Raw genomic sequence first — 17,235 nt, forward strand, 5'->3', positions numbered from 1 at the left:
TTGGACTCTAAGGGCCGCTGTTGGTCTTTACAGCACATTTAAAGCTTTACACCCTCTGTACTCTTCTAAATATACAGTAGGAGAGCAAGACAGTCGCTTATTTTCGACACTGATTTTAGGCGGATACATTCGGTCTCAAACTGTGGATTACAACGGCATAGAGAGAAGGACGATATCGACAGTTTAAAAGCCTTTTGTCGACATTCTTCTACGTGGACTTGGATTAATTGATTGAGAAATATGCATTCTTTCAGGATCGCTCGCACGGTTAAATGGCAAGTACGGGCCTTCATCCTTGTTGTTCTCATCGACGCGACAATTTGCCAAATCCGCTACTCTGTTCCAGAGGAAATGAGGAAGGGCTCGTTTGTGGGAAATGTGGCTGAAGATTTAGGTATCGACGCTAAAAGACTGAAATTAGGCGGTGCCCGAATTGTTATCAGTGACAGCAGTGAGTATATTAGGCTGGATGTAGACAAAGGAAATCTGGTCGTGGGAGAGAGAATAGATAGAGAGCAGCTTTGTGGACAGACATCGCCCTGCAGCTTGAATTTGGAAATGATTATGACAAATCCAATTCAACTGCATAGCGTTGTTGTGGAAGTACTGGATGTTAATGATAATGCCCCTGCGTTTCAGGAGAAGGAAATGCATTTAGAAATCCTGGAATCAGCTCTTCCAGGAACCGAAATATTGCAAGTGAGTGCAACAGACCCCGATGTTGGCATTAACGCTTTACACGGCTATACAATACACCCCAAAACACATTTTAATATAAAGGTCTCATCTAGCCCAAATGGTCATAAATATGCACAGCTTTATCTATCTGAACCTTTAGATAGAGAGAAAGAAGGAAAGCTGCTCCTCACGCTAACTGCTGTGGACGGAGGTGAACCACAGCGTTCAGGCACCTTAAAAATACACGTAACTGTGCGAGATACAAACGACAATGCTCCCGTATTCATGCAATCAATTTTCAAGGCTTCTGTTAAAGAAAGTGTCCCAAGAGGAACGTTAGTAGTGAGATTTAGCGCAACAGATGCAGATGAAGGGATAAATGGCCATGTTACTTATCATTTTAATCGAATGTCCGGTAATGTTGCCGAACTATTTCATCTGGACGAAAATACCGGCGATTTAACAGTAACTGGTTTAATTGATTATGAAGAGAATAAATTATATGAGATTGGGGTACAGGCAAAAGATCAAGGTGGACAGAGCACGTCAACAAATGTGATAATTGAGGTTATAGACGTCAATGACAATCCTCCTTTAATAACATTAACCTCGTTTTCTAATGCTATTGCTGAGGATTCACCTAGTGGGACTACCGTGGCTATCATAAACGTCAAAGATCTGGATTCAGGCAAAAATGGAAAAGTAGACTGCTCAGTAAACAGCAATATTCCGTTCGCAATTCATTCATCTCTAAAAAATTATTATACTCTGGTCACAAACGGTGTGCTCGACAGGGAGCGTAATCCTGTTTATAATATAACTTTCTCGGCAGTGGATGAAGGGAGCCCACCCCTCTCAACAAACAAGACAATAACACTTAGAATAGCAGACGTAAATGATAATGCCCCGATATTTGAACAGAGTTATTATGAAGCGTCTGTTATGGAGAATAACTCACCGGGATTGTCTGTGTTCTCCGTTAAAGCACGCGATTCCGACTCAGGACAGAACGCACGCGTGTCTTACCTGCTTATTGATACCGAGTTAAATGGTAGTCCTATATCTACTTACATATCAGTAAACGCAGAAAGCGGAGTTATACAGGCACTACGATCATTTGACTATGAACAAATTAAAACTATACACATTTATGTAAAAGGACAGGATGGGGGTTCCCCTCCTTTAAGCAGCAATACCACAGTTAGAATAAATATTGAAGACCAGAACGACAACCCCCCTCAGGTTCTGTACCCAGTCCAGACTGGTGGCTCTCTGGTGGCTGAAATGGTGCCTCGTTCAGCAGATGTGGGCTATCTGGTGACTAAAGTGGTGGCTGTTGATGTGGACTCTGGACAGAATGCCTGGCTCTCCTATAAACTGCAGAAAGCCACAGACAGGGCGCTGTTTGAAGTGGGCTTACAGAATGGAGAAATCAGAACTATCCGCCAAGTCACTGATAAAGATGCTGTCAAGCAAAGACTGACTGTTATAGTGGAGGACAACGGACAGCCCTCTCGTTCAGCTACAGTCGTTGTTAACGTGGCGGTGGCGGACAGCTTCCCTGAAGTGCTGTCGGAGTTCACTGAGTTGACACACGACAAGGAGTACAATGACAACCTGACTTTTTACTTAGTCTTGGCTCTGGCTGTAGTTTCCTTCCTTTTCATCACGTGTTTAGTGGTTATTATATCAGTCAAAATCTACAGGTGGAGACAGTCTCGCATCCTGTATCACTCCAACCTGCCTGTCATTCCATATTATCCACCACGTTACTCAGACACTTTGGGGACAGGGACTCTACCACATGTGTACAATTACGAGGTGTGCAGGACGACTGATTCCAGAAAGAGTGACTGTAAGTTCGGCAGAGCTGGTAGTCAGAATGTGCTGATAATGGACCCCAGTTCTACAGGAACGATGCAGCGGATACAGAGTGAAAAGAGCATCCTGGATGAACCAGACTCTCCGTTAGAGGTGAGGACTTTGACATAATTAAGTTTATGCCCACATTCTTTAGAGGTTTATTCTACGTTATACCACATTTCATCGCTCACATTTCTGGTAACCCTTGGTGCGTTTTCAGAACCACAACTCTTGGACAGCTCAACTGCTTGAAGGTTCACACTCCCCTTTTAACGTGCTGCTTAATTCACTTTGAAAAGGGGAGCAAGATCTATTGTTTTAATTTAAGTAGTTATTGTTATATTTTAAAACAACTGTCTCATTGGTATTTCTGCATTAGACTTTATGGCATTGTAGTTAAAAGACAGATGTGTGATTGCTGATTAAAAATGTAAAGCAGAAAAGTGCTTTGAAAGCACTTTTTTCCTTTTCGTGTTTGTGATATTCGTGTATTTGGACAGTAAGGGACGCTGTTGGTCAGAGAAACTAGTATTCAGTGCTGATTTGGTGGAGGCAGAGGCTTCCTTTTTCCCGTTTGCTGAGGATCGAAAATAAACGGTGGGCTTCGCATTCAGAGCTGCAGTCACAAATCCGTTAAGAGCAAGGACTTAAAAATCAAAGGATACTGGATATAACAGCCTTTGTTCTTTGTGGATCGTTTACAAGAGGATTTTGTGCAATTTTCGTTTTTTGTGTGTGCAATGGCGTTTAAAAACTCGCCTCTGTCGTGTGTAAAATGGCGTTTGAATTTCAGGTCAGTATGGCCCTTTCTGCTGTTTCTGGGCTGTCTCAGTCACATCGTGTTTGGACAAATCAGGTATACAATCCCAGAGGAGCTGAAAAGGGGCTCTCTTATTGGAAATGTAGCTCAAGATCTCGGTCTGGATGTGCAAAGGCTTCGTTCTGGCCGTGCCCGTATTGTGACCAGACAAAGCATCCAGTTCACGGAGCTGAAAACAGACAAAGGCATTTTAGTCGTGAACGAGAGGATAGACCGAGAGCAGCTTTGTGGAGACGTAACACCGTGTAGCTTCAGCTTTGAGGTTATTTTAGAAAATCCCATGGAGCTGCACCGAGTAACAGTAGAGATAACTGACATAAACGACAACTCCCCGACATTTAGGAAGGAAGAAATGAAATTTGAAATTAGCGAGTCTGCGACACTGGGATCGCGATTTTTATTGGCCAGCGCCGAGGACGCAGATGTGGGCAGTAATGGTCTACAAAAATACATATTAAACACAAATGACATGTTTGGTCTGAAACAACACTCAAGTCCAGATGGTAGAAAATATGCTGAGATGGTGTTACAAAAACCGTTAGATAGAGAAAGTGAGCCAAAAATATCACTGAAGCTCATCGCTATAGACGGTGGAACTCCGCATAGATCTGGTACTGTAAATATAGATATTACAGTGCTGGATGTTAATGATAACCCTCCAGTGTTTAACCAGTCTTTCTACAGGGCTGCCGTTTTGGAAAATTCATTAAGAGGTACCTACATCACGACAGTGAATGCAAGCGATGCAGACATCGGGTCAAACGGTCTTGTTACATATAGATTTTCAAACATGAAAGAACAGCTGGCTGACAAATTTCATTTAGATGAAGCTATGGGAACTATAACACTCGCAGGGCACCTAGATTATGAAAAAGAAAAGAAACACGAAATTATGATTGAAGCTACGGACCAAGGAGGTCTAACAGATTCGAGCAAAGTTCTAATTGAGATTATAGACGTCAATGATAACGCACCTGTTATAAATGTGATGTCATTCTCCAGTCCTGTGCCGGAAGATTCTCCTTCTGGCACCACAGTCGCAATAATAAACGTAATAGATGCAGACTCAGAACAAAATGGTCAAATTAGCTGCGCAACAGACAGCGCTCTCCCGTTTAAAGTGAAATCCACAATAACTAATTACTATGCATTGATAACAGTGTCAGCTTTTGACAGGGAACTTGAACCTGAGTATAACATAACTGTAAGGGCGAGTGACTCAGGAACGCCATCCTTGTCAAGCACAACAGTTTTACGACTGAGAATTTCTGATGTTAATGACAATGCGCCATTATTTGATAAAAACAGCTACCTTGCTTACATTACAGAAAACAATTCCCCGGGAATGTCCATATTTTCGGTCAGCGCACGAGACAGTGACTGGAATCAAAACGCTAGAATATCATATTTTCTCGAAGAAACACAGATCAGTGGCAATCCAACCTCTTCTTATGTGTCCATTAATGCCGAAACTGGAACTATTCACGCAGTTCGCTCTTTTGATTATGAACAACTTAAAGAGCTTAAGTTTTTGGTCAGAGCACAGGATGGAGGCTCTCCTCCACTCAGCAGCAATGCGAGTGTAAAAATAATTATCCAGGACCAGAACGACAACCCCCCTCAGGTTCTGTACCCAGTCCAGACTGGTGGCTCTCTGGTGGCTGAAATGGTGCCTCGTTCAGCAGATGTCGGCTATCTGGTGACTAAGGTGGTGGCTGTTGATGTGGACTCTGGACAGAATGCCTGGCTCTCCTATAAACTGCAGAAAGCCACAGACAGGGCGCTGTTTGAAGTGGGCTTACAGAATGGAGAAATCAGAACTATCCGCCAAGTCACTGATAAAGATGCTGTCAAACAAAGACTGACTGTTATAGTGGAGGACAACGGGCAGCCCTCTCGTTCAGCTACAGTCGTTGTTAACGTGGCGGTGGCGGACAGCTTCCCTGAAGTGCTGTCAGATTTCACTGAGTTGACCCACGACAAGGAGTACAATGACAACCTGACTTTTTACTTAGTCTTGGCTCTGGCTGTAGTTTCCTTCCTCTTCATCACGTGTTTAGTGGTTATTATATCAGTCAAAATCTACAGGTGGAGACAGTCTCGCATCCTGTATCACTCCAACCTGCCTGTCATTCCATATTATCCACCACGTTACTCAGACACTTTGGGGACAGGGACTCTGCCACATGTGTACAATTACGAGGTGTGCAGGACGACTGACTCCAGAAAGAGTGACTGTAAGTTCGACAGAGCTGGTAGTCAGAACGTGCTGATTATGGATCCTAGTTCTACGGGAACGATGCAGCGGATACAGAGTGAAAAGAGCATCCTGGATGAACCAGACTCTCCTCTAGAGGTTAGTTTTTCCTTTTCAGCGCTTTAGTTTAGTGGCACAGTAAGTTTTCGTTTTCAGCACCATGGACAGTACACTTACTTTCCCTCAGTTGACATAGTTTTTGCATTCACATGAAGAACTTTAAAAATGATTATCCTATCTATATTCTCAAACAATATCGTGATGTTATATTTTCTATTAACATATTATCAGTATTTTGATTATAATTATTACACTGCCAAGCGAAGTGGGATACACAAATTATGCCGATGTTTTTCCACATTTTAAATGTACTAAATCCTATTCATAAATATTTACAGTTTCCTCGTGTTTTTGTTCTTTTGAGGTTTGTCTACTAAATATACCGGCTTTTCCTTGTAATCACTGCTCTTCTTTAACCTTTGTATTTATTTCACTATCTCTTTAAAGTGTTTAGAAGTTTAGAGCTAATTAAAGCTTATTCTTCTAAAGTTGTTATATATCGCCTTTGGTCTCATTTGGTATACAGTATGTGTCTTTATGCTACATCTGGTGCTATATATTTCTTCTGTTAATATTATTTGCAACTAATCTATAGTTGAGTTGTTCTGTTCCCGCAGTATGTTGCATAGTTGTTTTTTATGCATTTGCAGTGTATTCGCTTCTCTACTCGGTTTGGACTCTAAGGGACGCTGTTGATCAGGAAAACGTTGTGGTGTTGTTACAGACAGCCGAGAGAAAGAGGAGAGGTCTAAAACCAATCTTTATTCAGAGAGACGTTGGAGAGAGTCGCAGTGAATCTGCCTGTTTAATAGCAATCCAACCGTTTTAACAGTTAAAGGCGCATCGCCATTGAACTGGGATCCAATTTGCTTTTTTTATGTGTGACCGACTGATCTCAAGTCGTGTTTTGGATTTATTTTAGTAGCAACATGGGGATACAGCAGCAGCCATTCCGAAAACGGCTGATGTGTGAAACGACGACATGGCTTCTCTTCATCTTTGTCTTCATGATTTCCACCATCAGAGGCCAAATCCGTTATTCAGTACCAGAGGAGATGAAGGAAGGTTCTCTTATCGGTAATGTAGCACAAGACCTCGGTTTAGATCTGAGAAGGCTCCGTTCTGGCCGGGCCCGGATCGTGAGCGGAGAAACCAGTCAGTACACAGAGCTGAAGGCAGACAAAGGGATTCTAGTCGTGAAGGAGAGAATTGACAGAGAAGAGCTTTGCGGAGACGTAATGCCATGCAGTTTAAGCTTTGAAATTATTTTAGAAAATCCCATTGAACTGCACAGAGTGACAGTAGAAATATTAGACATAAACGACCATGCACCGACGTTCAAAAGTAACGTGATTAAACTAGAAATTAGTGAATCTGCTACAGTGGGTTCTCATTTTGATTTAGAAAGCGCATATGACCCCGATTCAGGAATTCACAGCTTGCAAAATTATGTTTTGTCCCCTGATGATAATTTTGTCTTAAAGCAGCTCTCTAACGCCGACGGAGTTAGATTCGCTGTAATGATTTTACAGAAGCCTTTAGACAGAGAGTTGAACCCACACCTCTCCTTAAAGCTGATTGCAGTAGATGGAGGAACTCCACGGCGATCTGGTACAGTGAACATAGAGATCACTGTTCTTGATGTCAACGATAATCCTCCTGTTTTTAATCAATCGCTATATAAAGCTACTGTAGCAGAAAATGCGCCAATAGGCACCTATATAACTACAGTGAATGCTTCAGATGCAGACAGTGGTTCAAATGGCTTGGTTTCCTACACGTTTTCTAACGTAAAGGGGAAATCCGCGGAAAAATTTGAAATTGATAGTTCCTCCGGAAAAATTACTGTTGTTGATAACATTGATTTTGAAAAAGACAAGAAGTATGAAATAAGAGTGATCGCCAAAGACCAGGGAGGACTGAGTGATGCAACCAAAGTTGTCGTTGAGGTCCTGGACATAAATGATAATGCGCCCCTTATAAGTATAATGTCATTTTCGAGCATCATTTCAGAGGATGTTTCTCCGGGTACAACTATAGCTGTTTTTAATGTTAAAGATGCAGACTCAGAAAGAAACGGTCATATAACGTGCTCCATAGATTCTAATCTCCCATTTAAAATCCAGTCTTCTTTGACCGATTATTACAATTTGCTCTCAGATGTAGCTTTTGATCGAGAAACTAAACCTGAATACAACATAACAATAACTGCAACCGATTCAGGGTCACCCCCCCTTTCTACACAAACAAATTTGCATCTAAAAATTTCTGATGTGAATGATAATGCGCCGCTCTTTACCAAACCTAAATATTCGGCCTATGTCGTTGAAAATAATGTCCCGGGGGGGTCAATATTCACAGTCAGCGCACGAGATCATGATTGGAATCAAAACGCGAGAATCTCATATTTTATAGACGATGCCGAAGTCAGTGGAAGCTCAGTTTCTTCTTTTGTGTCAATAAATTCTGAAACCGGAGTGATACACGCAGTACGCTCGTTTGATTATGAACAAATTAAACAACTTAAATTCAAAGTCAAAGCGCAGGATGGAGGCTCTCCTCCACTCAGCAGCAATGCGTCTGTAATAATATTTATCCAGGACCAGAACGACAACCATCCTCAGGTTCTGTACCCAGTCCAATCTGGTGGCTCTCTGGTGGCTGAAATGGTGCCTCGTTCAGCAGATGTGGGCTATCTGGTGACGAAAGTGGTGGCTGTTGATGTGGACTCTGGACAGAATGCCTGGCTCTCATATAAACTGCAGAAAGCCACAGACAGGGCGCTGTTTGAAGTGGGCTTACAGAATGGAGAAATCAGAACTATCCGCCAAGTCACTGATAAAGATGCTGTCAAGCAAAGACTGACTGTTATAGTGGAGGACAACGGGCAGCCCTCTCGTTCTGCTACGGTCGTTGTTAACGTGGCGGTGGCGGACAGCTTCCCTGAAGTGCTGTCGGAGTTCACTGAGTTGACCCACGACAAGGAGTACAATGACAACCTGACTTTTTACTTAGTCTTGGCTCTGGCTGTAGTTTCCTTCCTCTTCATCACGTGTTTAGTGGTTATTATATCAGTCAAAATCTACAGGTGGAGACAGTCTCGCATCCTGTATCACTCCAACCTGCCTGTCATTCCATATTATCCACCACGTTACTCAGACACTTTGGGGACAGGGACTCTTCCACATGTTTACAATTACGAGGTGTGCAGGACGACTGACTCCAGAAAGAGTGACTGTAAGTTCGGCAGAGCTGGTAGTCAGAACGTGCTGATAATGGACCCCAGTTCTACAGGAACGATGCAGCGGATACAGAGTGAAAAGAGCATCCTGGATGAACCAGACTCTCCTCTAGAGGTGAGGTCCTGAAATACTGACCATAACCTGTGTCTGTGTCTTTTAATGGATTCAATTGCGTCATGGTAATTCATCAGATGTTTTCAGAAACATAAGTCGTTGACAGCTCCTTTAATTAAAAGTTAATCCTCCCATTTGAAGTGCTGCTTAATTCGTTATGGGGTAGATGTACATGGAATGTATTGCAATGCACCTGCTGCACTTAGTCCTGCATTTTATAGTCAAATCCTTGTTGCACTTTTTGCATTATAACAGTCTAAAGATTTTTGTGTATTCTTTTTTTCCGTTTATACTTTTTGTGAATCACAATAATAAGCCATTTACTTAATATTTACATAATTTTTGCTATGGACTTTAGAATGAACACTTGAAAACAATAATGTTATAAACTAATAATTGCTCATGTGGATTTAAGTTTTAAATGTTAAACATGCTTTTTTTGTTGTCTCTCCGTTTTGTGCCAGTAAGTACCACAGAAAGCAAAATTCAGCGCACTTTGTTGGTGTTTTGCTTTATTGTCTCTCGTCCTGTTTTGATCTGTTTCAATAGCTGGCTTGCTCTCGTTTCTGTCTGGATATAAAGCAGGAAATCAAAATACCCAAATTTTTCTTCTGCAACACAAATAAGACATTTCACTGTCTTATGGACCAAGTTATTTCTTTCTAGTGTTCACATATCTAACCAAATATAGTAATCAATCGCATGAAACATGAGCCAAAAAAGAATGTCTGTGTATAATAGTTTATGTAGTTCCGTGCATCCGACTCACGGGGACGCTGATGACCAGTGTGCTGAGATTTTAGTGCATATTACAGCAGTACCTTCCCACCACCTCGTTATGTCACAGAGGAAGGAGAACATATCAGAAAGGCACAGTTTGGATGAAGATATTATCAAAGTCGGAGACACCAGGAATCTATTCAGCATTCATTGGAGTTTTTATTGTTTCTATTTGCTGAAGTTTGTGTCTAAAATCTTTTTTGTTTTTTGTTTTTTGTTTTTTTGGATAACGGATTCCACATTTCTTTGTTTGGAAGGGAAACTGTCTGACTGAACAATGACACGGCAAGTCGGTTTAATGTTATTTTTCTCGATTCTTTCTCTCTGCATGGTTTTTGGCCAGGTCAGCTACTCAATTCCTGAGGAAATGGCGAAAGGATCTTTGGTCGGTAACATAGCACAAGATTTAGGTTTAGATGTGAAACGACTTAAATCAGGAAGAGCTCGTATATATACAGGAGAAGGTACAGAACACATCGAGCTCGATAAAGAAAAGGGAGTCCTTCTAATAAAAGAGCGAATAGACAGAGAAGCGCTCTGTGGGCAGACGACGCCCTGTGCTCTTGATTTTCAAATAATTTTGGAGAATCCTATGCAATTTTATAGCATCACTGTTGAGATCACTGACGTTAATGACAATTCTCCAGTTTTTAAAAACAGCAAAATGAAATTTGATATAAGCGAGATGGCTCAAATTGGGTCAAAATTTGTTTTAGAAAAAGCTATTGATGATGACGTGGGCACTAACGGGCTTCAGGGCTATTCGCTGAGTCAAAGTGACATATTCATTCTAAATCCTTATCGGATCGGTAGCAGTAGAAATGTTGAAATGGTTTTAAAGAAGGCTCTCGATCGAGAAAAGCAGGACCGTGTATCTTTAGTGTTGTCTGCTTTAGATGGTGGTAATCCGCAGCTTTCCGGAACCATTGAAATTATTGTGACCGTTCTGGATGCAAATGACAATGCGCCTGTTTGTTCTCAAGTAGAGTATAAGACAAATGTAAAGGAGGATTCGTCTAAAGGGACTATTCTCACGACCGTGACCGCATCTGATGCCGATGAAGGACTACATGGGCAGGTGCGATACTCAATTTCTAATGCTCCAAAGGGAGCACTAGAGTTATTCAATATAGACGAAAAAAGTGGGATGTTTACATTAGTGGGAGAACTAGATTACGAAAAATTTCGCCATTTTGAAATAGATGTGCAAGCGTCAGATGAAGGCGGTAACGCTGATGTGTGTAAAGTTCTGATTGAGGTGCTGGACACAAACGATAACCCACCAGCAATTAATATTATGTCAACGTCTTCCACTGTAGCTGAGGATGTTAAACCGGGCACTGTTCTGACGATGATGAACGTCCAAGATCCAGATTCAAATGAAAATGGCAAAGTCCGATGCTTTTTGGATGACTATGATCACTTTAAAATTATATCAACATCAAATAATTTCTTTACATTAATAACAGACAGTGATTTAGATAGAGAGACAAAGTCTGCGTATAACATCACTGTGACCTGCTCTGATGAGGGACTACCCTCCCTCTCCAAGAGTGTCACTCTCACCTTACTGATCTCAGACGTTAATGATAACGCACCTGTCTTTGAGAGGAGCTCGTATGAGGCCTACATTGTAGAAAACAACACACCAGGTCTCTCTATATTCACAGTCAAAGCCACAGACGCTGACTGGAACCAGAATGCCCGTGTTTCTTACATACTGGAGGACTCCTCCGTTAACGGAGTGCCAGTCTCTTCTTTTGTGTCTGTTAGTGCAGATAGTGGAGTCATCCATGCAGTGCGCTCTTTTGACTACGAGCAGATCAAAGATTTCCACTTCCGCGTAAAAGCTCAGGATGGAGGCTCTCCTCCACTCAGCAGCAACGTGACTGTGAAAATAATGATCCGGGACCAGAACGACAACCCCCCTCAGGTTCTGTACCCAGTCCAGACTGGTGGCTCTCTGGTGGCTGAAATGGTGCCTCGTTCAGCAGATGTGGGCTATCTGGTGACGAAAGTGGTGGCTGTTGATGTGGACTCTGGACAGAATGCCTGGCTCTCCTATAAACTGCAGAAAGCCACAGACAGGGCGCTGTTTGAAGTGGGCTTACAGAATGGAGAAATCAGAACTATCCGCCAAGTCACTGATAAAGATGCTGTCAAACAAAGACTGACTGTCATAGTGGAGGACAACGGGCACCCCTCTCGTTCAGCTACAGTCGTTGTTAACGTGGCGGTGGCGGACAGCTTCCCTGAAGTGCTGTCGGAGTTCACTGATTTGACACACGACAAGGAGTACAATGACAACATGACTTTTTACTTAGTCTTGGCTCTGGCTGTAGTTTCCTTCCTCTTCATCACGTGTTTAGTGGTTATTATATCAGTCAAAATCTACAGGTGGAGACAGTCTCGCATCCTGTATCACTCCAACCTGCCTGTCATTCCATATTATCCACCACGTTACTCAGACACTTTGGGGACAGGGACTCTGCCACATGTGTACAATTACGAGGTGTGCAGGACGACTGACTCCAGAAAGAGTGACTGTAAGTTCGGCAGAGCTGGTAGTCAGAACGTGCTGATAATGGACCCCAGTTCTACAGGAACGATGCAGCGGATACAGAGTGAAAAGAGCATCCTGGATGAACCAGACTCTCCGTTAGAGGTTAGTTTGAGTAACACGTTTTGTTTTTGTTACTTTCTGTGTATTCATTTATTTTAATGTTTATTTTATCAGGATTCTACTTTCAGCACCTTCAGCACCACAGGGCATGGTCACGTTTTTTGACTTCTCTGAAAATCATTGCTCTCAAAGCTCTTTTGAGATGCTTTTAAAACATATTTTTCCGATCAGACAATATAAATTTGCTCGAGTCCTCGTTTATTTGTTTTTTGAAAGTGTCTCTGTGTGTTTAAATACTTTTATATTTCTTTATCATTCGTTCGGTCCTAATACTATGGAGGCATGGAACTGAACAGTTGCATCTCTCTCTCTCTCTCTCTGTGTGTTTGTGTGTGTGTGTCTCTTTCAAGCACTTGCTTCTGTGTATTGTTTCTTTCTTCCCAAAGTTTCAGACTACTTGTGTAGCATTTGTATTAAGACATTTTCATAGCACCCTAATGAGTGTATGATGTCGTGATTTTACAGATTCACGATGAAAAGCATAATGAAATTTAAATTAGCCACTTTGTACAGTTTTTGATAATTCAGTACCATGGGCAGCACAGATCACCATCATTAGCAGAGATGGGCGAATTACTGTAATCCGATTACCTTTTTTCAAGTAACGCGTAAAGTAAGGGATTACTATCCCCAGCATCTCTGTCCTGGTCGTTGTGTCCTTGGGCAAGACACTTTACCCTACTGCTTACTGGTGTTGGCCAGAGGGGCCGATGGCGCGATATGGCAGCCTCGCTTCTGTCAGTCTTCCCCAGGGCAGCTGTGGATACAACTGTAGCTTGCCTCCACCAGTGTGTGAATGCGAGAGTGAATGAATAGTGGCATTGTAAAGGGCTTTGGGTGCCTTGAAAAGCGCTATATAAATCCAATCCATTATTAATAAACCGTGATTTTGTTTGCTAGAGTGTCTCATGACAATGACGTAAGCGCGTGCGACGTTCGTGGTAACAGACGTGCGCAGATCAACAATGGATAATATGTCGAGTGCGGGAGAGAAAATGACCGTACAGCATTTAAAGCGTGGAAGGACTGGACTTACTTTCAGTTTGATTATGTAAAAGGTGACAAAAACATTAGCGTCTGCTGTACATTGCGTGGGAAAAAACCTTCTTTTTACACGAAAAAAAACCCCTAAACCTATGAGCAAGTACCTATCACGCTGTCACGGGAATGTGAAATTCACAGAGAAACCCCCCGATCCTGGACACTAACTTGACCGCTGCGGCACACCTGCACCAGGGCAAACCTCCACCCGCGCCACTCCTGCTAAACAGGTGAAAATAGATTTAAGAGCGACAGGACTCAGTGCCGCTGAATCTTTGGTTTTATTTATTTTGTGCTGTGTTTTACTGGCATCAATTTGAAAGAGTGAGAGTAAACACAAAAAATATTTTATTTTATATGCTGGAATATGTAGGAAATAGGCTTAAATGTTTAAAAAAAAATTAAAACTAATAAAAGAAGTTTTAAAAAGAGATTTCGTTTGATTACATTTTATATGATGGATTGTGCAGAAAACGTAGAATTGCGCTGAAAGATCTATTGCTTTATTACCTATTCAGGTTGTGTATCATGTTTTTAAAAAGTAACTAAGTAACGAATTACTTCCTTCAAGTAACTTGATCAACACCGAACGTTAGTCCGCCAAAAGGTATGATATATATATATATATATATATATATATATTCTTCTATAGATAGATAGATATTTCCTCAATTTTATATTCGGCTTGCTGCAAGCCAGTAGGCGTACGTGTTTTCTGAGGAGCACGTGAATGCTTCATGATCTAACAAATACAATCCATTTTATGTCATCTAAATATCTGTATGTTAAATGTCTCGACTTTTAATGTGTAGTGAATACAGTGCAGTTCACGCCACTGAACAGACAGGGACGCTGTTAGCCATCGAGTTGTCTAGGGTGCATTTGTTTTAGTACCTCCCCTGTACGTCACCATATTACATTCGAAATTAGTGTGCTTTTATAGCAGAGCTAAGAGCAGGGATTGCCACGAAGAGCAGACGAGGACTGCACGGTGGGATTCTTTTGTTTCACAAAAAAGGATTAATGCCGTTGTTGAGGACCGTACACTTGTATTTGACAGTCCAAACTGGAAACAGGGTCGAAGAAACGGAGGATTTTCTAAATTTTCTTCAAAGATTTTGTAATCGGAACGATGGGATGGCAAGTGCTGTTCTTTATCTCAGTGCTTTCTCTCGATGCAGTACAAGGGCAAGTCAGCTATTCCATTCCCGAGGAAATGAATAAGGGGGCTTTAATAGGTAATATAGCCCATGATCTAGGATTAGGAGTGGACAGACTGCAGTCCGGTAAAGCTCGTATTTATAGTGGCAACACTGAAGAGTATATAGAACTGAAGCGAGAAAGAGGGGTGCTCCTTATTAAAGACAGAATAGACAGAGAAACGCTATGTGGTCAAACAATGCAATGCGCACTCCATTTTCAAATGATCCTGGAAAATCCAATGGAGTTTTACACGGTGACTGTTGAAATCACGGATATAAATGACAACCCCCCAACATTTGAGAGAAGTGAGATGAAATATGAAATATCCGAATCAGCTCTTACCGGAGCTCGATTCATCCTAGAAAAGGCTATCGACAATGACGTTGGTGTAAACGGTTTGGACAGCTACACCCTAAATCCCAGCGATAATTTCGTTTTAAAAACCATCAGCCGAGGAGAGGGGACTAAACACATCGAAATGGTTTTACAGAAACCACTAGACCGAGAAACGCGTGAGCATTTCTCATTAATACTAACCGCTCTGGATGGCGGTGAACCACAGCTGTCAGGGACAATGCAGATTACCATTACCGTGTTAGACACAAATGACAACGCGCCCGTTTGTTCAAAACCTGAATACACAGAAAGCGTTAAAGAAAATGCAGCTATTGGCACCGTAATTACAACTGTAAGTGCTACTGATATGGATAAAGGAAATAACGGAAAAATTGCATATGCAATCCCAAAGTCCGCCGCATCAAATCTGTTTGATATCGATCCTGAGAGTGGAGTATTGGCACTAAAGGGAAAAATAGATTATGAAAAACGGAGAGTTTACGAGATTGATGTGCAGGTGTCAGATCAGGCGGGACTCTCCGATGCATGTAAAGTGATAGTGGAAGTGAAAGATGAAAATGACAACCCTCCATCGATTAATATTATGTCTAAATCAAATACAGTGTCCGAGAATATGAAGCCGGGAACGGTCTTAACAATGCTAAATATACACGATCCCGACTCAAATGAAAACGGAAAGGTAATATGTATTTTAAATGACAACCTGCCTTTCGCCATTAAATCATCGAGCAATAATTTCTTTACTATTGTAACAGACAGTGATTTAGACAGAGAGAGAGCCTCTGAGTATAACATCACTGTGACCTGCTCTGATGAGGGAGTGCCCTCCCTCTCCAGCAGCGTCACTCTCACCTTACAGATCTCAGACGTTAATGATAACGCACCTGTCTTTGAGAGGAGCTCATATGAGGCCTACATTGTAGAAAACAACACACCAGGTTTCTCTATATTCACAGTCAAAGCCACAGACGCTGACTGGAACCAGAACGCCCGTGTTTCTTACATACTGGAGGACTCCTCCGTTAACGGAGTGCCAGTCTCCTCATGCGTGTCCGTTAGTGCAGATAGTGGAGTCATCCATGCAGTGCGCTCTTTTGATTACGAGCATATCAAAGACTTCCACTTCCGCGTAAAAGCGCAGGATGGAGGCTCTCCTCCACTCAGCAGCAACGTGACTGTGAAAATAATGATCCGGGACCAGAACGACAACCCCCCTCAGGTTCTGTACCCAGTCCAGACTGGTGGCTCTCTAGTGGCTGAAATGGTGCCTCGTTCAGCAGATGTGGGCTATCTGGTGACTAAAGTGGTGGCTGTTGATGTGGACTCTGGACAGAATGCCTGGCTCTCCTATAAACTGCAGAAAGCCACAGACAGGGCGCTGTTTGAAGTGGGCTTACAGAATGGAGAAATCAGAACTATCCGCCAAGTCACTGATAAAGATGCTGTCAAACAAAGACTGACTGTCATAGTGGAGGACAACGGGCAGCCCTCTCGTTCAGCTACAGTCGTTGTTAACGTGGCGGTGGCGGACAGCTTCCCTGAAGTGCTGTTGGAGTTCACTGATTTGACACACGACAAGGAGTACAATGACAACCTGACTTTTTACTTAGTCTTGGCTCTGGCTGTAGTTTCCTTCCTCTTCATCACGTGTTTAGTGGTTATTATATCAGTCAAAATCTACAGGTGGAGACAGTCTCGCATCCTGTATCACTCCAACCTGCCTGTCATTCCATATTATCCACCACGTTACTCAGACACTTTGGGGACAGGGACTCTGCCCCATGTGTACAATTACGAGGTGTGCAGGACGACTGACTCCAGAAAGAGTGACTGTAAGTTCGGCAGAGCTGGTAGTCAGAATGTGCTGATAATGGACCCCAGTTCTACAGGAACGATGCAGCGGATACAGAGTGAAAAGAGTATCCTGGATGAATCAGACTCTCCGTTAGAGGTTAGATGGCTTTAATATATATTTAAGTGTGTGTAAGATGTTTTAAATGCACTAAAAAAAAATATTTGCTGATAATGACATTTTAGATCTCAAAGGTAGCTGCTATGTTGGATGTGTTAATATACGTTTCAGTTTATGTCACATGTTATCACTACCTTCGTGCTTAACTTCACAACAAAAAAGAAC

General features: G+C 42.2%; 5 protein-coding genes across 32 annotated transcripts in view; all 5 read left to right on the forward strand.

Moving 5' to 3' along the window:
• Positions 1–17,235, forward strand: part of LOC120724149 (protocadherin gamma-C5-like) — a 301,683-nt gene that overhangs the window by 164,195 nt on the left and 120,253 nt on the right. The window lies entirely within an intron of this gene.
• LOC120724168 (protocadherin gamma-A11-like) lies at positions 210–3,127 on the forward strand. The gene has a single exon (XM_040016215.1). It carries the CDS (start codon positions 241–243, stop codon positions 2,668–2,670), a length of 2,430 nt encoding a protein of 809 aa, XP_039872149.1. The 5' UTR covers positions 210–240; the 3' UTR covers positions 2,671–3,127.
• On the forward strand, positions 3,241–5,764 carry LOC120724160 (protocadherin gamma-A3-like). The gene has a single exon (XM_040016206.1). It carries the CDS (start codon positions 3,282–3,284, stop codon positions 5,742–5,744), a length of 2,463 nt encoding a protein of 820 aa, XP_039872140.1. The 5' UTR covers positions 3,241–3,281; the 3' UTR covers positions 5,745–5,764.
• LOC120724167 (protocadherin gamma-A3-like) lies at positions 6,240–9,742 on the forward strand. The gene has a single exon (XM_040016214.1). It carries the CDS (start codon positions 6,608–6,610, stop codon positions 9,044–9,046), a length of 2,439 nt encoding a protein of 812 aa, XP_039872148.1. The 5' UTR covers positions 6,240–6,607; the 3' UTR covers positions 9,047–9,742.
• LOC120724176 (protocadherin beta-16-like) lies at positions 14,176–17,224 on the forward strand. The gene has a single exon (XM_040016224.1). It carries the CDS (start codon positions 14,671–14,673, stop codon positions 17,062–17,064), a length of 2,394 nt encoding a protein of 797 aa, XP_039872158.1. The 5' UTR covers positions 14,176–14,670; the 3' UTR covers positions 17,065–17,224.

Source organism: Simochromis diagramma, unplaced genomic scaffold, assembly GCF_900408965.1.
Source record: "Simochromis diagramma unplaced genomic scaffold, fSimDia1.1 OVJJ01000685.1, whole genome shotgun sequence".
Taxonomy (NCBI): Eukaryota; Metazoa; Chordata; class Actinopteri; order Cichliformes; family Cichlidae; genus Simochromis; species Simochromis diagramma.